A 25,729-nucleotide genomic window follows, 5' to 3' on the forward strand; every position below is an offset into this window, starting at 1 on the left:
GAGTGGGTCGACATGGGAGTGAGGGGGAGGGGAGGAGGGAAGGATTAATTTGCTCCACACGAACAGAATGAAATTAAGCTGAGGTAGTTTATTCTACCAGCCAACCTTTACTTGTAATTTGTCTGAAACTCGTACTAGTGAACGGCGTTGAGAAAATTCTGCTACAAAGACTAGATTCTTAACGTGGATTCGCATTCCAAGACACGTTTTCAAATCCTAGACAGTAGTAAACAAGACTTTGTGTGCTTTCAGACAGATTACTTTTAAAAGTTTTTGATCCCTATATATTTCCTCTGGACATTTGTGTGTGTGTGTGTGTGTCATAGCAGACCTTTATTATTTGTCCGGCTCAGGTCCTTCTTTTACAAAATCTCCTACTCACTAACATCCTCATATTTATAAAACAGTTCTGGTTAGTTGGAAAGGAAGACTGGCACTGCATGAGATCCTTCACAACCCCAGAAACGACGGCATGACACATCTTCATCTGAATTAACACAGAAGTCAGCAACTTCCTTTAAATTCACGGGAGGGCTGCCACCTGACTCCTTAATTTACTGACTCCTTTGGATTACTAAGATAGAATGTCATAAAAGAGAAATTTTATCTTAGTTTCAATTCATCATAATTTAGTTTAAAAAAGATTCTTAGGACAGAGAACTAGTATTAAGTGGAGACTAACTGGCATTGAGTCCAATCTAACATTTTAGGCACAAACCTTAAATTGTTGGGCAGAGTTAGGCATAATATCTCCTTCCAAGTGCAGTGGAAAAGCAACCCCGGTATGTCTGGATATGTTGATATATGCACGTTTGCTCGTTTGTTAACCAAAGCCAGGTACTCGAACACAGCGGTCAGCCAGACGTGAGTTCCCCGCGGGGAACATGCACCTTGGTGCTGTAACTTCCTGATTTTACATGACACGGATTCCCACCTCCCTTTTCCTCTGACGCTGACTAGCCCGGTTGGTCTAGGGACACATCTCCTGGAGGAACTGACTCCTCCTCGTTTTTTTTCAGCAGTTACGTGTTCTCCCGAACAAGAGCTGGAAGCCCAGGCTTCTAAGCGTTAGAAAACCACTCGTGTTACCGCACAGAGGCCGGCGCAGAGCAAGGGTCGCCTGCCATCTCTGTCCCCTCGCAGAGCGCCGCGTCCCGGCGCGCTTGGTCAGGAGCTCCGCTTCCGCGCCGCGGCCCCGTCAAGGTGAGTGAACGCGGATGCGGAACAAGCCCTGCTGAAGCTGCAGGCGGAAAAGCTTGCAATTCGCAATACGTAAGGCTGCACACCCCGTGCGGCGGAGGTCGGAGGGGAGGAGGGGCTTGGTGTGGTGCCAGGTTCCCGTGCTCCTTTTGAACTCGCGCACGTAGTCGTAATTGGTACCTGCGCCGTGAGAATAAGCAGAGGTGACACACCGTGCCTCGGAATCACTGGGAAACGGTTCCGACAAGATTACTGTAACATTCTGACCTGTATCAAGATCTCCGATGACATAGATACTGGCTCCTATGGGGACAGCTCCGTACACAAAAGAGGAACTGGCGGGGATGCATAAATTCTGGTCATTAAGATAGATCCACCTGAGAACAAACAGAGGGACAGAATGAAGGAGGTCAAAGGGTGTCCACGACATCTCAGCAGACTGAGATGACAAAACTCAGTGAGCCACCTACAGTACAAGGCACGACACCGACACCCCTCTTCTGGGGAAACACTCATTTCCTTCCTGTCACTGAAGACTTAGTTGTGTCTGTTCCAGAATGTTGCATATAATGAATCATAGAGCGCACTATTCAGTCCGCTTCCTTCACTCAGCACAGTGTGAAGGAGATTCATCCATGCTGTGGTTTCATCGTTATCTCATTTCTTGTAATCTTAAGCAGGATTCCATTACATGGTACAGCAGAATTTGTTACCCATTCACCTGTTCAGGTTCATTTGGGCAGCCTCCAGTGTCTGGCTATTGTGAGTGAAGCTATTTTGGACTTGAGAGGGCAAAGCTCTTTTGTGTGCTTACGTTATGGAATTGCTTGGTATACGGTTAAAGGTATATTTCCTTTGATAAGAAAACACCACACTGTTTTCCAAGGTGTTGTGCCATTTTGCATTCCAATGAGCAACATGTGAAAACTCTAACTGCTCGGCATTACTGCCAGCTCGGGTACCATCGGTCTTTTTCATTTTAGCCATATGAGTGGTGTGCTTTTCCCTGAAGACCAATGGTGCTAAGCATCTCTGCATGTGCTTACTGGACACTTTATGTATCTACTTTTGTGAAATTTCTGCTCAAAGATCTGCTCATTTTTCAAATTGGCTTTTCTGTCTTCTTATTAAATTTTAAGATTCTTTTTATTTCATGGATACAAGTCCTTTGTTAGATATGTGTATCACAGATCTTTTTCCCAGAATGTAGACTGTCGTTTCATTATCTTAATGGGGACTTTTGAGAACAGAGGTTTTTAATTTTGATGAATTCCAGTTTATCATTTTTTTTTCTTTTTAGAGTTCACGTTTTCTATGTCCTCCTAGGAAATCTTTGCCTACTCCAAGGTTGCAAAGGTCTTTTAAATTAAAATTTCTGGAAATTTTATTGTTTCAGTTTTTACACTTAGGTCTTATGGATACATTTCAAGTTAACTTTTGTGTATGGTATGAGGTATAAGAGTCAAGTCCTTTTTCTCCCCCATACGGATACCTAGTTGTTCCAGCATCACTTGCTGAAAAGACATTTCTTTCCCCACTAAATTGCTTGGTACTTCTGTTGAAAATCAATTTAATAGCCACTAAAAGGAGCCAGGGCTCCATGAAGAAGTGGCTGACTCCACAGAAGAGGCCGAAAATACACGATGAGCCTGGATCATCTTGTGCTGCCACATAGGAAGAGCTTAAAACAGGATGAGTTGTCTCAGAAGGACACCGGAGCTGATATGCAGTAGCTCCCAACGGCCACGGTGGGAACAAGTGGAGCAACACAATGAATAATGATAGTCCTGGAGAGATAATAACTCATAGAATAAGTATCCATAAATCCATACTGATAAAAACAAATGACTTAATACATTAAAAAAAAAAATTAGGGAGAAGGGACAGGTCTTCTTTACAGAATTCCAGCTGACAAAGGTAGAAGGAATGAGGGAAGCAGAAAAATCACCATTAGGCAAACAGCACAGTGATAACTACTGCAAGGCCAGTCCATCAATGATGCTAAATTAGTGGTGAAAGTTTAAGGAGAAACAGTATATTCCCATATTCTCAAATTCTCTCTTCCAAGATACTCATTAATTATAAAGGGAGAAATAGTGACTTTACAAGGCGGAAACCCAAAAGATGCCACCTTAACCAAGTCGTCAAGATTAGCATCACCAGTAACGAGACATTATCGACATCATGCTCCCCCTGACGCCGGGCAGAGAAGGGCCCAGCAGCACTTCTGCGGGATTCCTGGCCCAAACGCGGAACCTCAGCCTCATCGCGAGACGTCATGAGACAAACCCACATGAAGAGACAGCCTAGTAAAAAATAACCTTCAAGGGTGTCAAGGTCATGAAGGACAAGGAAAGACAGAGGAAACGTCACAGATTAAAGGAGACCGAAGAAACTCAACAACTGAAAGCCATGTCAGGTCCTGGATCCGATCCCGGAGCAGCGAGAAAAAGATATTGGTGGGCAAGCTGGTGAAATTTGAATAAAGTCTGTAGTTTCCTTAATAATACTGTACCTATGTGAGTATCCTGGTTTTGATATCTGTACTATGGTATGTAAGATGTTCACATTAGGAGAAGCTGAGTGAAGCTGGGAGAAGCTTTTGGGAACTCGTACTATTTTCGCCACTTTTCTACAAGTCTAAAATTATTCCAAAATAAAAGGTTTTTTTTTGCTTTAAAACAAAAACAAGTGACTCTGCTATGTAATAATGTTTACTTCAGGTAATCTGACCAAACAATTTCCCTTTAACAGCTAAAGGCATAGCCAGGTCAGAGCAGACCTCAGCCAGATCTTGGAAATGTATCTAAACCCTTCAGAACTACCAGTGTCTGGGCCTCCGCTCAGCATGAGAGCACGAAGACGCCCTGGCACTGTTCCCGTGTGTCTAACTCTACGCCATCAAGTGTCCAAGAAGCCACTGGCTAAGGTTTACAGCATCTTGATGTTGAATACAAATGTAAAATTATTTCACTAAGAACAGCACTTTTATTTCAATGAGCACTCTTCCCAGACTGTTACATAAAGTAGTAGCTTCCATATTTTTAATCCCAAGAAACCCAGAAGCAGAATGATTTGTCCAAGATCATGGAACAACTCAGAAGCAAAGCTGCTGTAAAGCTCTCATATCGCTGAGTACCTTTACCTAACATCCGATTCCTCGAACATCTAAAAGTTGATTGGAATCAAGCAGTTTGCTGGGACTGGGAGTTCAGTTCGGCCCCTGCCTCCGAGATGCCTCTAATAAATAGGAAAAGGGAAACATCTAAGAGCTCTCAATGCAAAGTGAAAACGGGGACCCGAAGGCCTTTGAAAGAAAAAGTTTGAAAAATGTCAAATACAATAACTGGTTTGTCCATATTTTATGTCTTCAAGGCTAAATAAACATAAATTACTAAACCTCGACATTTAAATTCTTCCCAGGTCCTGAATCAGACAAAGCTGATGAGTATCCCCCTGCCCTGTCTGCAGCTGAGCCACTCCCAGGATGACCCTGTTGGAGAGGCACACAACCCTTCCAGCAAGTCCATCAATAGGGCCACAGGCACGCCCGCAAGGTAGCCGGCACTTCTTCTGAATTAAGACATACGCGACTAGATTATCTACCGAAAGAACACGTCAGAATACAAGGGCATTTCTCAGTAATTTTGCAGAGTTGAGAATTCAACATAATTCCTCCCTGTAATAATACAACAAAGCTGCAGAAATTGGTCTACGTAGACTGTCTACCAAATTTGGTCCAGAGCAGATCAGTGATTCAGAGTTCCTGGGTTTCAGAAAAATAATCCTATGTGATCTATTTTATATAATGCTGAGGCTTCAAAGTACATACAATATGAGAATTTAATTGGATCAAATATTTAGCCGCTGCTTTTAAAAATGGTATAAATGGCATGTGGTTCTGCATTTCTTTCTCTACCATTTATCACCTCGTTGACCTTGGACGACTGAGCTAACCCAGTCTCTCTTTCGTCATTTGTAGGGTGGGGACGCCATCCCCAGGCTCAGGTGTCGGCTGTGAGGATGAAAAGGAACAGCCAATGTAAGGCACTTTGCACAGTGTCTAGTACTTAGCAGCCATTGTGACGTAGCAGTGATTTTTGTGATGGACAAGAGGCAATATTATGCCTTTATTACACTGTTCTCAAACGTGGGCTCCTCGGGACTTGGAGGCTACAATGGTGTGTCCTCTGGTAACTCAGAATTAAGAATCCCCCCTCCCTCAAAGAAAGCTTAAAATGGGGCAAGCTTCAGAGAGAGCAGAGTAGGAGGGGTAAGACAGGCAAGGAGAGAAGGTGGGAAGGAGAGAGGGAGGGGAGAGGGAGCTTCAGCGAGGGCTCGGCTGAGCCTCCCACGAGAAGCAGCTACAAACTCTAGACAAAATACAAAAGACAGACTGCCTGAGGGCTCTGGAGACTGAGCAGAAGCAGGCAGATTTGGGAAAGAAGTTGAAGGCTGAACAAGCACCCACATGGAATGAGTTTCCAGTTCCTTGGTAGCTCCGTCTGAAGGCAGCCTGGGGCTGGCAGCTCTGGGGGACAAAAGCCCTAGAGAAAACCCTGCTGTCTTTCTGGCCACCGGAATCAGGGGAGAGCATCTTGAGGCAACAAGGATCACTGAAGTGTGCGGAGGTCTCAGAAGAGCCCCTAAACTGACGGGCATCCACCTGAGTCACGTCTGACTGACACTGGATCCATGAATGCTTGCACCTGAGGCTCCACGAGTCTAACCAAGTCCACTGTCTGCTAAATGCCTGGAGCAAGTCTCTGAAGCAACAGCAAGAGACCTCGGGGCCTCAACAATGTCACGTTCGCAACGCTCCCCGGACACAATCCAGAATTACTCAACAAAAGAGCCAGAAGAATGAAAACCCCTTTGCAAGGAAATAAACAATCAACAGACGCCAACTCTGAGATGACTCAGATGCTGGGATTATCTGCCAGACAGGGACCTGAGCGCAGCTACCATAACGATGCTCAGTGAGGGAAAGGAAAACACGCTTATGATAAAAAGACAGGAGACCGCAACAGAGAAATTTAAAAAATCGAATATGCTACCTGAAGAAGCTAGAAAAGGAAGAACAAAATAAACACAAAGTAAGTAAAAGGAAGGAAATAATATAGACAAGGGGAGAAAGCAATGAAACAGAAAACACACAGTGGAGAAAATGAACATGGATGCGTAGCTGGTTCTCTGAGAAGGTAAGCGCAGCACAGAGAGCGCTGGCGGGGCTGCAAGGCTGGGGAGAGGAAAGGGCTTCTTCCCTGGTGTCGGTGGCCTTGTCGTTCTTCCATCTGTTCTGCCGCCTCCTGTGTGCCGGGGGACCAGAGTGGCTCTCCCTCAGGGAGGTCCTTTGCCAGCCAGCAGGCAGCTTCCACGCACCAGCTCTGGCCCTGGCACCCCAGGGCTCTGCCAAGTCTGGGGCCACTGCACACCCTCCTCCACGGAGGTAAATCCAGCCTTGCGGGGCAGGGAGGGCTCTTCCCAGTTTGCTCCTTCCTGGGGCACCTTCCCTAAAGGCTGTAGTCGCGCTTCCTTCATTGGCTGTTTCTGCATTCTCTCACCTGTTAGCAGCTAACTACTCTTCCTAGTTAATAATTACATACATTAAGTCTCCCCTGCAGATTACGAGGTGGTTTCTGTCTCCCGGCTGGACCGTGGCTGAAGCAGATTTGGTTAGGAGCAGAGTTCATCTCCCACCCTCTTGCTCACGTGTCTTACAAAGGCATCTGTAGTATGTGCTACTGCCTAAGCCTCAGATCCAAACAGCATAACATGGTCCACGGGGCAGACCAATAACAGCACGGCACACCAAGGTGACCAAAACCTCTGGGGGCTAACAATATACTGCACACGGCAAAACTGACACAGTCCTGAGGCAACACTGTACAGGGGTACCGCTGGTCCTGCCAGGTACAAGAAACAGCTTCTGGTGGTCACTGCAGACTGGTGTGAGGAGAAGGCATCAGCTAAGGCAACAGCAGCAAACAAGGCCAGGGACTGTGCTGCATAAAGATCCCACCCGTGGGACTGAGTCTGTGATCAGGTTAATCACCTGCTTAAGTTTATGAAAGTTCACGGTTATTTTCCAGAATCCACTTGACCTTTCTACTTTTTCTAAGTGAATTAAGTGGGGATATGATACGTAGCACGACTCTTGCATTTTCAAGTCTTTGACGGTGGCACTAACGTCTGCACGTTCCTCAGAATGCAGTACTGCTTCTGGTTTTCTATCTTGGCAGGGAAGGAAAGTTCCAGTGACTTCCACTTAACCCATGCTACCATAATGGTCCCTTACCCACAAGTCAGAGAACCACAGGGGATTCAGCCAGTGGTCAAAGATGTCTATCCAAGTATACCTTCAGGCACCAAAAGATGAAACTGACAGATGTAGGCTTCAAAGAATAGTTAACATGACTTACCTATAATATAAAAATGAAAGGGGGAGGGCATCTCGGCTGAGCAAATGCACAGAGACAATAAAACACAGGATGGCTATAAGAAGTGAGCTGGAGTACAGAACATGTGAAAAGGAGAAAGTGAAAAAGGCTGAACATTTTTCTCAACCTCAGATCATGGAGGGCCCCGAGTAGGAGGCTAAATATTATTATCTTTACTTGGTAAGCAATGGGGAAACAGGAAGAATTTCCATCACAATGAAATGACCAAAGTCAGATTAATCTTTCAAAAGCACAAGTAGGTGAAATGTATTAGAGAGACTGGTTAGAAGACTTTGCACATATAAAAGAGTGAGCTCACTGGAGTCGGGGCAGAAAAATGAAGGGGGGGACGTGTGAAAAATACTACAGAGTTTAAAAAAAAGAAAAAAAAGAAAAAACTTGGCAACTCATGAGATGTGAAGCGTAAAAGAGAATCAAAGATGACCTTATTTTGAATATGGACCACTGGGAGGATGGTAGTACGAGTAAAAGAACAGGGATACAAGGAACAGAAATAGATATACTGTCTTTCTGGATATATGAAGTTGTTGCCATGACTTGGTATAAATAATGGCAATTTTTTTTTGCTTTCCTTCACATAGTTTTGCTTTTAGTCAGAAACACAGAAAATAGTAAGATATGGCATTTTTCCAGGAAAGTTTTAACCTAAAAATAGGGAACAAAGACAGGAAAGACAAGAGATTTACTTAAAAACAGTAAATGGTCCAATCTAATGCAGGTTGTTCATCTGGCAACAGTTTCCAGAGTATGCAAATATCACACACTTGGAAACATCTGATCTTTAAAGAAATAAACTACTTATAGATTTTTTTTCCCTTCTATAGATACTTATGGGAAAGCCTGTATTTTTAAGGCAATATTGTGTGGTGGCTGAAAATGTGGACTCTGGGGCCAGAGCGCCCAGGTTCAAATTCCAGCTCTGCCACCTGCTACCTGCGTGTTTTGGGGCACATTACTTAACCTCTCTGTGTTTTGGTTTCCTCGTATGCAAGATAGGAATAAAAAGAGTAACTATATCTCAGAGGGTTGTTTTGAAGATTAAATGAGTTAATACATGGCACTTAGTGTTATATGCATGTTTAGTGCTATCTAAACAAGAATCCTATATATCAACAGAAGTTAAGCTTTCCTCATTCTGTTTGTGAATCAACACTGGAAAGCTTGAATATAAGCAAACTCAAGACAATACAAATTTTATTTGCAAGTGCTTTTAAATAGCAAGGAAGAAGCAATACTCATGTTTAACAATTATGAACTGAAAGCAAGTAATATACTTATATCTGAAGCTTATCAACTATATTAGTGAGACAACCTGATAGAAATCTAAAGGTTCTAATAATTGATAGCATATCAAGAGCAGATAAAAAACTTTACAGCCAGATTTAAGTCCTATACAATCAAAATAGGGACAGAAAATGGTAAAACCATAAGCAACCCTGATTACTTCAGCAAGCGAGTTTATAGCTCTCTAGCTCACACTGTCCAAACAGTAATTCAGTCATTATGACAAAGGCTTATAACAATATTTTATCAGAAACCAAACGTACTGACCACTGCTTGTTAATGAGGTTGGGCGCACACTGTTTTGGGATTCATTTGGGCAAGAAATTAATACACCACTTCATACCTTGAACAGTCAGCCCTCGCAGTAACATATTACGGAAGAGAAGTGTAGAAAAGTCCTTGAAATTCTGCCCCCCACCGCTCCCAGAGCAAGCATTCTCAAACTGCTCCCACACGTTGTCTAGTAAATTTTCCTAAGACTGTTTGCCCCCTGTAATTGAAGGAAAAAGGGGGGGAAAAGGCTATGCAAATATCCTAAATTTAAAATACACTAATAGTTAGGTAACATTTATACATATTTCTAAAATCTTGGCACCTGCTCATTGTTTGCCCTTATCTAAAATAATATGAACTTGAACATTATATTCTGGCACCCCCTTCTGGTAACACAGTTGAAATGCTATCACAAGATTAACTTCAGCACGGCAGTTTCCCTGTAGGATTTGAACATATTACTGCAGTAACAATACTGTTTGGTGGCTACAACAATATAACGTGTCAGAGGAGGGAAGTGAGGGGGTTGGAAGGATGCTGCCTACTTTACAAGACATGTGGCAGCCTGTCAGATGTTTTAAGAATCTCTGATACCACGTTTACTGAGTGTCTGATACTGGCCAGGTATGATGCCAGAAGCTAGGACCCAAAGCTGAGCTAGAAATTGTCCTGAAGGAGCTTCCGTTACCTCTGTCACATCCAAGAGAGAGATGTATAGGATCCCAGACTGAGGAGCCTGACTCAGACTGTGAGGTGTGAGAAGGCTTTCTCTGGACAGTGATGATTAAGCAGTGTTTTGGAAGAGGCCAAATTAACTGGATAAACATGGGAAGGGAAATATTAGGCAAAAAGAATACAAAAGCACAGAGCTTTCTCACAGCTTACCCTTGCCCCTCCCCATATCCTCAAGTCCATTCTCTAGTAGGTCTGTGTCTTTATTCCTGTCTTGTCCCTAGGTTCTTCATGACCTTTTTTTTGTATTAGATTCCATATATATGCATTAGCATACGGTATTTGTTTTTCTCTTTCTGACTTACTTCACTCTGTATGACAGACTCTAGGCAAAGTGAGAGAGTGGCATGGACATATATACACTACCAAACGTAAAACAGATAGCTAGTGGGAAGCAGCCGCATAGCACAGGGAGATCAGCTCGGTGCTTTGTGACCGCCTGGAGGGGTGGGATAGGGAGGGTGGGAGGGAGGGAGACGCAAGAGGGAAGAGATATGGGAACATATGTATATGTATAACTGATTCACTTTGTTATAAAGCAGAAACGAACACAGCATTGTAAAGCAATTATAATCCAATAAAGATGTTAAAAAAAAAAAAAGCACAGAGCTGAGACAATCATACCATGTTTTGGAAGAAAAAAGTCACTCAGTGGGACTCAAGTGACGCATCTGGGTTGAACAGTAGCAGAAACAGTAGACATAGGCCAAATCTGCTAAGTTAAGGAGTTTAAACTTTCTCCTAAAAGCTATCAAAAGTGTCAGGGTCTGATCTACTTTTTATATATATATATATATATTTTTTTTTTCCTTGCGTTATGCGGGCCTCTCACTGTTGTGGCCTCTCCCATTTGCGGAGCACAGGCTCCGGACGCGCAGGCTCAGTGGCCATGGCTCACGGGCCCAGCCGCTCCGCGGCATGTGGGATCTTCCCGAAACGGGGCACGACCCCGCGTCTCCTGCATCGGCAGGCGGACTCTCAAGCACTGCGCCACCAGGGAAGCCCTGATCTACTTTTTAGAAACACTTTTCTATGGCTTTCCTATGAGTTACCAAGATTTCTGAAGTCACTGAATAAATATCTACTATGCATTAGACATCAATAGATAAATTCAATGAAATAATTTGAAAACAAAACTAAACAAAGCTAAAACATGCCTTTGAAAGCATAAAGAAAAAGTTGCAGAAGCCTCATGAAACCATTCATAAATACCTTTTAAACTCATCGTGGTAGAATTCCGACTTGCAGGTTACCATCTCGCCCCCCTGGATGTCCTCACGACTTCTGACTCCCCCAAATACATACAGTTCCATGGCGACTCCACAGGCTACAGCTCCAAACCTGAAAGGCCACATAGGGCATACTAGGTATTAGATTTACAACTCATGACCCGATTCCATAATTCCTCTTACGCTTGTTTTAGCTCTGCGCCATTCAACGTTTCACGAATACATGGGTCTTCCTTTTTCAGGAAACGGCTTATTAATTTAATGTTATATCAACCAAATGCCAAGTCAAATAAAAGATTAGCTGGAAAGAAGGGAAAAACAAAAGCCAGGTGAAGGGGGCTCTGCACAGTCCTTATCCAAGTTCTCTCACCTTCTCTCTTTCAGTGGACAGATAGCGGTCCACTGCTGGGTCCGTGTGTCATAACATTCCACAGACTCGAAGAGTTTTCCATATGATCCTCCACCCATGGCATAGATTTTCTTTTTCATAGCTGCATAGCAGCCAATCTGAAAGGAGAAAGCAACAGTGGGGGAGGCAACATTTATTTTTAAAGTTAGGCGAGTAAATACCAGCTTGGCTAGAGAGCACTGGCAAATATTTGGAAAAGGATCTGACTTCTAATAGTAAGACTATGTATGGTGCCTCCAATATTACAACAGAGGCTTTTAAAAATGAGAAGAGCAAGGTACTACACATACTGTTAATCCTCAGAAAAGGATTAACTCCATCTAATACTATTCCACTAAGTGAGTAAATAATCCTAACTTTTAAAGAGGCTTTCCAGGCTCTCTGTTCCCACCACTATTTGAAGAGTCCAAGACTCCTTAGAGCAAGACATCATTCAATTCCTGCCCCCAGTAAGTCAGTCGAAAGGGCACAGACAGCGAGAGATCATATTTTGAGTAAGTCCCAGTACCCAAGGTGTAAAATACCTAGGGCGCTGGACAAGGCTTTGGCCTGATGATGAAATTCCAGCCTCTACCAGGGAAAGGAAATACAGACTAAGCTGTAAACAGCTAACATGAGTCATCTGTTTTCATGCTACTCAGTAAGCAATCGCAGTTCTCTACCTATGGATTAATGTTTCTCCCCAGTCCTGCACAATGATTAAGAAAACAGGTTTGGGAGACCTGGTTCCTTCCTAGGTTAGTGCAATCACAAAGCATTTATCAGGCGTGGGCCTTGGACACAGCAGCGCTGTCCAGAGCCCACTGCCAAGGTAAACTCTCTCACACACCGTTTCCTAGCTTGGTGTGTGGCTGGTAATAGTGAAGGCAAGCTACCAACAAAGACATAATTCTATAATGTTAATTCTTTTAACACTATCAATTGTGTTCAAAGGCATACGTAGGAAATGAAGAAACGTAACTTCAAAATCCAATTTGTGAATTAGTTATCACAAGATATAGTTCTCACCTTTCTAACCATGGTTAAACCGGGTTGCTCTGTCCAGGTTTTAGAATAAATATCATAACATTCCATGGAAATTAGCTCTTTCTCACCGTCTTCTCCTCCTAAAACGTACAGCATCCCATCTATCTCCACAATTCCAAAGTTATGTCGTGCCTGAAAACACATCAAAGATCTTTGAAGACAAAAGGCCAACTATCAGATTGAAAGCTGATATTCATACATTTAATAGAAATTACAGATATCATTATATTCCAGCATTCCAGCAAAGAAATACCAGGCTCAAAACCATCCGTCTCAAATATTTCTGATTTCCCTAGCAGCTCACTCTTCTATCACAATAGACAGAGAACCCAAGTCCAGGAATTTCCCGGAACAAGGGAACCACACACGTGGTGAATTCACTGGCAGAATCCTTACTTTTTACTCACAACAGCTCACGACAAGAAAGAGAACTATTACTGTGTGGCTCTGTAAAATGATCTTTGTACAGCAGTGGGCAGCAAGTGGTTCCCAGCTGATGTGTGAAGTCAAGTAAGATCCATATCAACAGCACTGCCTGTGGCTGGAGAGGTGGGGGTGGGAGGGCGAGAGGCCCAGGCTAAGGCTGCCTGGAGCAACAGAACCTGATGTGTTTCACACTCATCCACTCACAGCACTTCCTGGGTGCCCAGCCCCACTCCAGCACTGAAGGGAGAGCGCTGACCACACAAACAAAGTTGCGCTGCCATCATCAAAAAGTTTGTGTGAACTATTGAGAAAGATCTAGTATGTGAGGAGGTTCTATGTGGTATGAAGAGAAAGAAAGCAGGGGAGGGGGCAGGAGAGCTGAGAGGCTGGGGGAGGCCTTGCTGAGAAGGAGCCATATGGACAAACATTGAAGGAAGCAAGCAGCGAGCCACGTGGGTACCTGGCAAAGGTCCCAAAGCAAGTGCACTCCTAGGAGGCTTCAGAAGGGGGAGCAAGGGAAGGCACAGGGAGCAGAGCCGGGCGGGGGGCACAAGCGTACCAAGCAGGGGGGCCTGGCGAGGCTGCTACCTCTTTCCTTATACTCAAACGCAAGGCAAACAAAAGTGCTAAAGGGAAAAAAGAAACATCAGACAAATTACAAAAGCAGTATTTTACCTCGTTCATTGGTGGCAGTGCGGTCCATGTGTTTGCATCTGGGTCATACTTTTCACCAGAGCTCAGGGTCTGCTTATTTTCATCTTGGCCCCCAAATACAAACAAAAATCCTTCTGCAAAAAATCAAAGAAGACACACAAGAAAGTTGAAATGTAAGTTTTCAACACCTATCTCTAGTCAAATACAAATGCCGTAAGGGCAGAGATAGGATGTGGAGATACCTTCTCTGACAACAACGGGTTTGAGATCTTACCAAACCTGGGTGATAGAGCCAAATCTGTGAGTCACTCTGACCATTTCACTTGCCTCGGGATCTCTGAGTGGATTCCCACTACCCTGCACCTTAAAAGGAAGACTGACACCACCCACCCGGTCAGCAAGTGACTCTGAGTTATCTCAGTTCATCTGTTCTGTTCCCCAGATTCTATTTAAAATAGTCTTCTTCAAGGAGAAGAAGCCAACAAGACACTATGGTAAAACTGAAGGGAAATGTGGGCCCTAGAGAGGTTACCACGCATGGAAACCATTTTGCTCTGAGGGCGTTTAGCAATCTGGGAAAAATGCAGCCTCTCTCTTAATGGCTTTGAGGGGATGAAGAAGATAGAAATCTAAATCCCAGGCCCACAGACAGTGTGGCTTCTGGCAGGAAAGCCTCGCTGAAGTTCTAACCATCAGGATGAAGGCCAATCAGAATTAGAAGCCAGATTTAAATCTCCTTGCTTATCTAGGAAGTCTCAAAATTTGAATTCGATTTACAGTAATTACAAATTAGTAGTGTTTTCAGGCAACTGGCAGAAAAAAACACAAAAGTTCTATGGAAGAAAGTATGTTTATCTAAGTTTTAGATTCTAACATTCTAAGATTTTAAAACATCACATTATCCCTACAAATAATTTTTTTTTTTTGTGGTACGTGGGCCTCTCACTGTCGTGGCCTCTCCCGCTGCGGAGCACTGGCTCCGGACGCGCAGGCTCAGCGGCCATGGCTCACGGGCCCAGCCGCTCCGTGCCACGTGGGTTCCTCCCGGACCAGGGCACAAACCCATGTCCCCTGCATTGGCAGACGGACTCTCAACCACTGCGCCACCAGGGAAGCCCCCTACAAATAATTTTTAATAAAACAATCTTTGGCACTCAGGCAAAGATACTCAGGTATACAAAGAAACCAGACTCTATTAAGAAGAACCAGCAGAAGCAGACAATAGGGAGTAGTCTTGCAAAGATTCCAAATTTCAAATATTGGAGTAATCAGAAAGACAGTAAAACAACAATGCTCACTATGTTTTTAAAAAGACAAATGTGAAGGTAACTCTAGAAGAAGGGACAAGAGAAGTGACATAGTAGATTTGAAAACAAATTACAGAGAATTTCTAAGGAAAAAAAGATAAAAACAGATTAAATAAAGAATTCAATGGATGGGTTTAATGGCAGATTCATCACAGTTAAAAGAGAGAATTCATTAAGTGCAAGATAAATCAAAAGAAATCACAGAGAAGGCAACATGGAGAAGCAAAAAGATGAAAAAGAAAACAAAAAGAAGATAGAAGGCAGGGGCTGGAGTAGAAAGGTCTAGCCATGTTTGATCTGACTTCCAAAAGCAGAGAGACAGAGGAGAAGGAGCAAGGATGACATATGAAGACATAACAAACAAGAAGTTTCCAGATTTGATGAAAGGCCAAGCTACAGAGTCAAGATGCCTAACAGTCTCCAAATATGGTAAAATTTCAAATAAAATGTTGCCTAAGCACACTACAGTGGAATGGCAGAAAAATCAAGACAAAAAGAAAATCTTAAATATAGCCCAGAGAAAAGGCAGAGCTTTAGATCTGACAACTGACTTAACAACAGGAATGACAGAAGTCAGTGGAAAAACATCTTCAATCATAGATGCCAACCTAAAATTCTATACCCAGCAAAAATATCCTTTAAGGATGAAGGCAAAATAATGACATCTTTGGACAAACAAATCTAAGAGTTTGCTACCACTAGACCCACATTAAAGGAAATTCAAAAGGATGAACTTCAGAGAGAAGGAAAATGATCCTAGACGGAAAGTTTGAGGAGTAAGAGGGAAAAACAAAGAAAGTGGTAAATATGTGGATAAATCTAAATGAACACTATCTACAGATACGTGTATAAAACAGATAAACATATATATGTAAATATTTACTTATAAATAACCATGTGTTTTAATACTGTAAGACTATGGAATGTGAAAAATAAGAGTATAAATGTACTATTTATACTACTAGACTTTGTTAACAGTACAGGCTGTGGATTCAAAAGTGACCTTCAGGGGACTTCCCTGGTGGAGCAGTGGTTAAAACTCCACACTCCCAATGCAGGGGGCCCGGGTTTGACCCCTGGTCAGGGAACTAGATCTCACATGTGTGCCACAACTAAGGAGCTGGCGAGCCGCAACTAAGGAGCCTGTGAGCAGCAACCAGGAAACCTACCTGCCACAACTAAGACCCAACACAACCAAATAAATAAATAAGTAAATATTAAGAAAACAAAACAAACATAAAGTGACCTTCAAAGGAATATAGACATAGAATATAACTTCTAACCTGGTAGAGAGGGAAAAAACCAAAAGACAAAAAAGTCATCAATCAATTTTTTGAAAAAAGGCAAGAAAAGAAGAAACACAGAACAAGCTGGACAAATAGGAACTACTCAGTCATTTCACAACTTCAGTGAATACAACTGGGCACCATTCTTCTCCTCATTGTTTCAAGTTTCTGAAACAACCACCTCTCTAGGAAATCTGAAAATCAGTGATATAGGAACCTTTGTGGTAGGTGTGCATGTGTGAAAATTATGCACATGTATACACATTATGGGAGGACAACTTAAGGAAGCTAATTTTAAGAAGGAACAGAGAAATCAGACCCAAATCCTGTTGCCTACACCACTCCATCCAGCTGATTATCAATGACAGAAACTTCAATAATTGTGGAACCTACGATTCCATTTCTATTCCATAGCTTTAGGCATATCTAAAATATGGTACAGTGTGGCATAGCTTAAAAATTTTAAGCTAATGTTTGTGGGCAAGCAGAGACTATAAAAGAAGAACTGCTGACAATAATTAGAATGAAGTGAAATGGCACTTGCAGGATGAAGCCAGCAAGGCAAATCCAAGGTGAAGAGAAAGGCAGCAAGGACAGCCTTCCCCATCACCTCCTGGAGAGAAAGCTTTGAATAACGTTCCAAACTTGTAAACGTCAACTAAAACATACTTCCTGTCATAAAACAACTTTAAGCCAGAACTAATTTAAGCAGTATTTTCTCAAGTTTCATACGAAATGCCTGCTTTTATATGACACTCTTATTTTGAATATAGTTACATGTTGCGATTCTACACTGCACAACTTTCCAAGATGGGAGGCTATCACAGCTCAAAGAAGTCCTGCGCCTCAGGCATGATCATCCAGCTAACGGGTGGTAAGAGTCACTGAGTTCTGCTCTTCCATCAGTTAAGTCATCCAATAAAATGCTCCTCAAGTGACATCTTAAAAACAGCAACGTATTTAAGATTTGGGAACGATAAGGGCTGACAGAAGACGCTCTTAAGCTAGAGCCACCCTGAAAATGTCACCACAGAGGGATAATAAAATTATTTCTTTAAAAGGTTTTGAGTCATTCTGCACAACTCTGAAATGACATTACTTGATCTTGTGTTTAGGTAAACTTGATGACAGCACGGTACCTGCTGAGAGGACTCCATGGTTGATTCTCGGCATGCTTAAAGGGGCCAGTTCAATCCACAGCTGCCGATTAGGGTCATAAAGGGGGCACATACATCGCATCGCTGCTGTTGGCTTCCGTGAACTAAGGAGAGAGATAACTGATTAGTAGTTAATATGTTTTATGTACTTCTGCTTATAATAACTGTGACTAGTTTTACTACGCTAAAGAATGTTTCAAACATTTAAAAAAATCTATTGCTATTAGGCTTTAGATACTGAAAAGTGTTATAAATTTCTGTTTACGTGGAAATCTCTCTTCCCTTACACCACCGCCCATCAAACCGCTCACAGCCACGCTTACACTCGTTCCTCTCCGCCAACGGTCACGATGCACTCCGAGTAGCCCCGGGGCTTGAAGCTGGCGAGCATGGCCTCCCCCTGCTGCGGCTGGCTGAGAGGGATGTTGCTGCACTCTTTGACAATCTCTCGGACTAACGGCTCGTTCAGCATCTGCTCCCGTAAATAGCTCGAGTCCAACCCTGAAACCCACAGCGCTGACATGACATCCTTCATGTGGACCTGGAGGGCAGAAAGCACGGGGAGGAAAAATGGAGAATACGTTGTACATTTAGAATATACGTTTTCCCACTCCTGGAAGACTAAACTTATTGACAGATTATCAACAGGCAAGTGGTAAGGGTCAGGACTGCTTGAATGTGTTTACGGCCCCCTTCCTTTCTACGTCCCTTGGCCTTGATAAATAAAAGTTTAACTTAAAAAAAAACATCACTTCAGATTTATATTTCATGTATCACTGCAAAGTTTTAAGCAGCTTTTTTAATGCCCTACAGGGTTCCCACAGCAACAGGAAAACTTAGAAGAACACTGCTATGATTTGCCTTATTTCACATGCTTGGATGTGCTGTGAGTTACATCACATTTATAGAAACGTTATATACAGGAATAGCTTGATACAATATGGTCAACTAGATAATGAACATGTATCAACATTAACATTACAAGAAAAATCTGAAAAAGCCAAATTTCAAAAAAAAAAAAAATCCTGAGTACTATATAATCATTTCTTCAGTAATTACTGTTAAAAATTATCTAACATGTATAATGTGAATGATATACTTTTTAAAAAAATATTCATGCATTTTACTTATTTATTTTCCTTATTTATTTATTTATTTTTTGGCTGCGTCGGGTCTTATTTGCGGTACATGGGCTCTTTGTTGAGGCATGAGGGATCTTTTCATTACGGTGTACGGTCTGCTAGGGTTTCTCTCTAGTCGCGGCATGCGGGCTTCTCTCCAGTTGTGGCGTGAGGGTTTTCTCTCTGTAGTTTGTGGCACGCGGGCTCTCTCATTGAGGCACGCAAGCTCAGTAGCTGTGGTGTGCGGGCTTAGTTGCCCCGCGGCACGTGGGATCTTAGTTCTCCGACCAGGGATCGAACCCGCGTCCCCTGCACTGGAAGGCAGATTCTTTACCACTGGACCACCAGGGAAGTCCCTGAATGATATACTTTTCATGCTCAATCATCAGATTTGAACCAACTGACTATAGCACTCTACTACGTACATAAGGTGACTAGTTTTTCTGGGCTTTGAAATTGTCATTTTAAGGTACACTCTTTTATACCCTGAGTAATAAAAGCCGACAGTCAGCACCAAGTTCAGATTAACCACTTTCAGCATCAAGTTCAGATTAACCACAGGATGAGGAACTGCCTCTTGTTTCCCAGCAGCCGTTCCATCTTATATGCCCTCATCACTTTAAGGCAAGAAGAGGGTCAGAGAGAAGATACTTCAGTGGTGGCAGCAAGGTGGAAACTCTTCTATCCCCTTTCCCAATCTACCCCACCAATGGGGAAAACAGAACACTAATTGTACGAAGGAGCTGAAGCTACGAATGTGGTTTCTAAGTGGACACGCTCACGGGTCTGCAGAATTTAAAAATTACAAGATAATCATTAAAATGTAAGCCAAGAGTTACTAAGAACAATTAACAATGCAATTATGCATTCTGAGAGCCACTCTGAAACCTAATATATTTCTTTATTTTGATATAGTAATTGGAGCTAGCCTCTAGTATATAAATATTAGACTTAAAGCCTTGTGATTTAAAGGTTAAAGCTTCCTCCCCCAATGTATTAACAATGTGGATCTCAAGCATGATATTCTCTAAGACCCTTCCTTCCTAGGCTGTCACTCCCAGAACCTTCCTATTTGGAACCTCATTGCCATGAAAGCTCTGGAATGCTCTCCCACTTCCTCCTCCAGTGGTGTCAGTCACTCCAGGGAGAGCCCAGTGCCAGAATTCAGCCCTCTGCCAGAATTCCATGTGCCCTTTTCTCACCCCACTTCCTGCATCAGAGTCCCTGTAGGGGTTAGCCCACCATCGCAGAGGGAAGGATGCTGAAAGCTAGGATGAGGAGTATAGGGTGCATTTCTATACTCTCCAGCTTAGCTTGAAATCCCCTTCCCCTTAATAACAACATTCAAAGGATAGCATGTGACTTGTAAGTATTACTATTTTCATTGCTATATGATGAGTTACATGGACTTTGGTAGACTGGTCTGAACAACAAACTGCTTTAGTGAGGCTATAGGAAGATGTTTTCCAGGTTATGGTTTAGATCACAACCTTGTCAGTTTTTCAAGTTGGAGGAAAAAAATAAAACATCTAGAATTTGGATTAAAAATAAACAAACAAATGAATAAGTAAATGAAAAGGCAAAGTCAGAGCACACTATAAAGTACGGGTACCTTTCTTATTTCTGTATCATGTGCTATCCATCGGATGACTGCTTCAAATACATATCGTTCATTGCCAACGTTTAACTTCTCAAGAGAAATCACTTCTTTAAGCTTTTGAGGACTCAGTTCTAGGAATTCCTCTGTGCTGCTGACATCTCGGAAGTGAGTCTCCAGGTATTCTGTGGCCAGGTAATGGACGTGGTGTAGGCAGTAGTGGAGTGCAAAGTCTCGGATTCCGATGCAGTTCTCGGCGGCAATGCAGCCTTCTAAGAACTCACAGCAGAGAGTTTTAAGGTCTGTCAGCAGGAGCAGGTCTGCTGCCTGCACAACATCTTGGATGGTATCTTCGTTCAGCCGGATCTGTAAGAATGATCATAGATAGTCTATATTTGAATGTATATATTTAGAACCCAACCACTAATCTATCAGGCTGGACCATATGAAAGCTCCATTTATAGAGGTCAAAGATGATTGAAAACTGGCAATTTCATACGGGTTCAGCTTTGTTTTCAAGAATAGTCGGAGGGCACCAAGGCACCTGCGGACAACATAGGCAGCGCGTGGCCGATTAACTTTTCCCAGCTCTTCCCTTCCTTCACCGAGATGAACCACCAATATCCCTGCCAAGGCAAACTGTCCATGGGGCTCGCTTCTATACTTAGAGAAAAACCTTAAATGACTGAAATGCTTAGGAAATGGCAAGTTCCGCATTCTATGGTAAACTGAAGGCGATTTCTTTAAATGCTAGCACCTGAACTAATGAAAATCCTGCCTCCAAATACATTAAGTTCACTTCTTTGCCAAATGGTACGTGGAAGATACCACACGGGCCCTTGAAGAGAGGGAGAGCCACACTGCCCGAGGGGCCTCATTCTGAACACCAAACATTGCACTTGGTGCAAAAGATACAATCTGGTCTCGAAGCTACTTTCTGGAATAAATCCCTAAGAAGATTTTTTTTTTTAATCATTGTGAACATTTACTTCTCCTTAATTTCCTTCAATTTCTTGACTGATGCTTCTTCCTCCACCCACTTCACAGTTTTTCTATGCAACAGTAAGGCAACATCAAGAAGCAGGCCCCTAAAATACTGTCACCATCACGAACGGTCCAGACTCTCCAAAAGAATGGGTACTTATCCTCCATTAGGAAGCGTTAAGGAGAGATTTCACAGTGAAGTGCAGCAAGAAACATTTTACCACAATTTGCACATTCTGTACCATAGATAAATAAGGTTTCAAGTTTCCAATGCAAGCCTGAACATGAATACACTCCTCTAACTTGTTATAACTGCCACGGAACTGATTTTACAAGTTAGATAAGAGTTTGGACCTAAGCCTGGTTTTGTGATGCTAAAGAGCATTGCCAGTATTTTAAGGGCTGTCCCCAAATTGGTTTAAATTCATTTATTTTAATAATCATACACATAACCTTATTTCCACACACCCACCACCTAGTGTTCAGAGAAAAGAGAAAGTGATAACATCATGAAATGAAATAAAAAAACTTCAAAGAGGATGACGATCACCGAGTTTGACTCTGGACAGAATGAACATATTTAGAGAAAGTAAGCAGTACACTCAGAATACTTACATAGGAGACAGAGCCTTTACAAAAGGAAAATTAAAAGAAGAATGAGGAAGAAGGAATAAAGGAGAGAGCGGGACATGAGCCCTCAAAAGGAGTAAAGATAGAATGTACTCTTGCCTAATGAGATGTGAGGCACACGAACTTCTTAATGATTCACACCCAAGATTACCCTTAAGAGTCCTCATGCTATACACTTTAAATCACATAAACAGGGGAGTAGTGGGGTGCAGGAGGGCAAAGAAAGGGAAAGGACCACTAGCCACTGATCACTTCCTTCCTTGGCCTTCATGAAATCCCCAGAAATATAAATGGGTACAGAGACTAAAGGGAAATCAGAAAGAAAGAATGCGGGGGAACAGGGATGTTGGTCCTCCTGAGGCAACAGGACGGAGGCATCCTGAGTACGATGCACGTGCCTGACACTGGTGTGAATCTCGAAGTCTTTATTTCTACAAAATAATCCCCACCACCCAAGGAGGCTCCCAAGTCCATGCTGTGGAGACAGAACGAGCTCCCCGAGAGTGTGGGTGCAAAGCAAGACTGGAATTAAGACTTAAAAAACAAAAAGACAGCAGTGAAGGGAGCATCCCATGTTCCTCATGTCTCAGACTGGAAGGCGGAGCTCAGGACGGTAGAAACAAAACCTGGGAAATGGGTAAGATCTTACTTAGTCTGCTTCTCTTTCAAGGGCAGAGCCCCGGAAGAACACCCTTGGGTGCCATGTCCAGGAGGAGACCCAAGTCAAGCACACAGTGACAGAAGATGGAGATGGCGGTGTTGCTTGGTCACAGAGTGGATGAAGGAGACCCTCATCCTGAGCTTGAGGAGCCTCTACTCAGTCCTCCTTCCTCTGTGTCTCATCATACCTGCCCACTGAAGATGTAATCCAGGATCTCTCTCATAACCATTACCGATATCCCTTCAAGTTCAATCTTATAGGTTGATCCATCATCTTTTGGAGGATTATAGTTTAACTTTGTCCTAAGAAAGGGAAAAAACATGTAAAATTTCTATGAAAGAACAGAAATAGCTAGAAATATTTATGCACTAAATACTCTATAAAGTATCTGATACGTATCCATATATGAATCACACCTAAAACATTTCGTTTGTTAACTTTAGAGCAACATATTTTTTATGACTTTTAAGTACAAAGCATTTGTTCCAGGATTCAGAGTGCTACCTCTTAAAAAAAACAAACGGAACAGACAACCAAAGCACTAAGGTCCATGTGAGCAACGATCTCTACTTAACCTTGGGAACCCCAGGCCCTTTAGGCTTATTTTTTCCCCTGTATTTAATTATCCAATTATTTTCAGTAATGTAACAAGGACCCCACAAACCTACCACCCAAAACAAAAGCTAGGACCTTGACGATAACCTGCTTCTAACCAAATGGTCCTCGCCACCAATGCATTCCTCTGCTTCCCCATCTGAAGTAACTATTATCCTAAATCTCACCTATATTCAATTTTCTCTTGCTTTCTTTTTTATTTTTGTATCCATGAAATATATATAACCTATAACATATATAGATTGATAATCAATGTATATATATAATTTTAAGTTTTTAATTTTACAAAAGTGTTTCATGCTGTCTGTGATCTTCTGGGGCTAACTTTTTTCATTTAATATTATATTGCTGAGTCATTCATCTTGCTGCATATCACACGCGTTCTTTTGCTCTTTCTGCTGTATAGTGTGCCACGTTCCTGTTGATGAGCCCCTGGGCTGGGGCTCCAGGTTTTTGGTATTGTGAACAGTACTGCTATGACTGTCCTTGTATATGTCTCCTTTTGTGATATGCAAAAGAATTTCTCTTGGGTGTATCCCTGGGAGCAGAATTAAGCTACTTTCTTCTCCAAAGTATGAGCTAATACTCAATTATTCTCCAAAGTAGCTGGAGCAGTTTTTAGCTTCATCTGGTATATGTAAGGGGATGTGTGGACCCACAAAGTCTACGACATTTATCTCTGTCCCACTTCCTAATCCTAATGCACAATCCAGTGAGCAAAGTATGGTCTCTGGTGGTGGTTGTGACCCGCCTTCCCCTCATTACCCAGGTGCTAAACAGCTCTTCAAAGGTCTGTAGCCCCCTGTGTTTCCTCTTCTATGAAACACATGTTCAGTTCAAGTCTCTCTTTTTTATTCATTCATTCATTCATTTATTTATTTATGGCTGCGTTGGGTCTTGCTGCACGCGGGATTTCTCTAGTTGCAGCGAGCAGGGGCTATTCTTCGTTGCAGTGTGCAGGCTTCTCATCGTGGTGGCTTCTCTTGTTGCAGAGCATGGGCTCTAGGTGCGTGGGCTTCAGTAGTTGTGGCACAAGGGCTCAGTAGTTGTGGCTCGTGGGCTCTAGAGTGCAGGCTCAGCAGTTGTGGCGCACAGGCTTAGTAGCTCTGCCGCATGTGGGATCTTCCCGGAACAGAGCTCGAACCCGTGTCCTCTGCATTGGCAGGCAGATTCTTAACCACTGCGCCACCAGGGAAGTCCCTCAAGTCTCATTTCTAATTGAGCCAATCACCCTCCTCATATTGAGGTGTAGGCGTTTTTTGTTATCTTCTTGATATCAAACCTTTGGCAGACTTGACACTTTTTTTTTAAGGTGATGAACAATGTGAGGAATAATTTTTCACAGTCAACACTTTTTGTGGCTTGTTTAAGAACATGTACTTTACCCAAGATCTAAAAGATATTCCTAATTTAGCAGCGAAGGACGCTCAGACACAACGTAAGTTGCATTTCAGTACCCCCCCCCCCCCCCCGCTGCAAGGCTCGGAATTGGTAGGATGAGGAAGCTGTGGAAGGAGGGGTGAAGGATGAGCTAATTACAGAAGAAGAGACTGATAAAGTCTTAGGAAATAGGTGAGTTCCCAGATCCTTGCTCCACATAGATACATGACTCCTCTGCCCTGTTTAGTAAGGCTCCCCAGCTCCAGTAGAAGATAAGCGACATGCTCTGGAGAGTGTGAGATGGAGGGGGCATCTCTGGACAGGTGGGTAGCAGGCACATCTGAGGGTAGGTGCACTGCACCAAAAACTGAGAGAGTCAAGAGAGTGTCAACATATTGAATGCTGAGATCAGCAGACTTTCTTCTCAATTTTGCTCCTAAAATTACTGAAAGCCAGACCTACATCCTCCAGGTGGGAACCTGATGACTCTTCTGGAGGATTTGATCAGCTCCAAAGGAAAGATCTAAAGACATGGGCACAGATCTGCCTCAAGAAAATGACCCAGGTGGAACATGCAACAATGAAACCCACTGTCACTAAGCCAACCTATGGGCTCCGAGCTTCCACACACTGTGGGGAGCACTTCTGAAACTTCCTCACTTCACACCACACACAGAAAATGTAAAATATGACCCTGGGGTAAACAGATGAGGCTGTGTGCAGAGCCAGGGGGATTCAGCCTCCCCAGATGCTGCCCTGCCACTTGGAGGGCTGACACCATCATTATCTTCACACATTATGACATCTTTTTTTTTTGGGGGGGGCACATGTGTTAAGAAACTCTGCTTTAGAGCCCCACTCTTAAAACTGAGCAACTCAATAGGTGCCTAACAAAGAAGAAAGACAGAAACCAAAACCAGCAGAAAAAAAGTCAACTTGGAGGAAGTACAGATCACGCAAGATGAAAAGTCAAGGAAAAAAGAAAACCTCTCATTAACATTCCCAGAGAGAAAAGAGAGGATGTTGTGCTCGTGAAACAAGAATAGGATGCTCTAAAAGGGAACATTCAGAGAACGACAACAACAACATTTTAAAGACTACAAAAAAAAAAATTTTTTAATGTAATGTCAAAATTAAAAGTTGTAGAAGTCATAGACTTGTAGACTTCAAGTCGTAGAAGTTGTAGACCTCAAGTCTCCCAGGAAAGCAAAAAAGACAAAGGTAGAAAATAGGAGACACAAGGGAAGAAAACTGGAAGATCAGTCCGGAAGGTTGAACATCTGAAAAACAGGAATGC

General features: G+C 42.8%; 1 protein-coding gene across 1 annotated transcript in view; it reads right to left on the reverse strand.

Annotated features, from left to right (window-relative positions):
- Positions 1-321: 321 nt before the first annotated feature.
- The window catches only part of GAN (gigaxonin), a 54,438-nt gene continuing 29,030 nt past the window's right edge, over positions 322-25,729 (reverse strand). The window contains exons 2-11 of the mRNA XM_007452538.1: positions 22,625-22,739; positions 20,178-20,528; positions 17,768-17,985; positions 17,427-17,548; positions 13,716-13,828; positions 12,597-12,746; positions 11,550-11,686; positions 11,163-11,291; positions 1,468-1,577; positions 322-1,380 (exon numbers count right to left, since the gene is read on the reverse strand). Coding sequence (XP_007452600.1) covers positions 1,199-1,380; positions 1,468-1,577; positions 11,163-11,291; positions 11,550-11,686; positions 12,597-12,746; positions 13,716-13,828; positions 17,427-17,548; positions 17,768-17,985; positions 20,178-20,528; positions 22,625-22,739 — 1,627 coding nt within the window. The 3' untranslated portion in view covers positions 322-1,198. The remainder of the gene's footprint in view (positions 1,381-1,467; positions 1,578-11,162; positions 11,292-11,549; positions 11,687-12,596; positions 12,747-13,715; positions 13,829-17,426; positions 17,549-17,767; positions 17,986-20,177; positions 20,529-22,624; positions 22,740-25,729) is intronic.

The sequence above is a fragment of the Lipotes vexillifer genome, unplaced genomic scaffold (assembly GCF_000442215.2).
Source record: "Lipotes vexillifer unplaced genomic scaffold, Lipotes_vexillifer_v1.1 scaffold443, whole genome shotgun sequence".
NCBI classification, from domain to species: domain Eukaryota; kingdom Metazoa; phylum Chordata; class Mammalia; order Artiodactyla; family Lipotidae; genus Lipotes; species Lipotes vexillifer.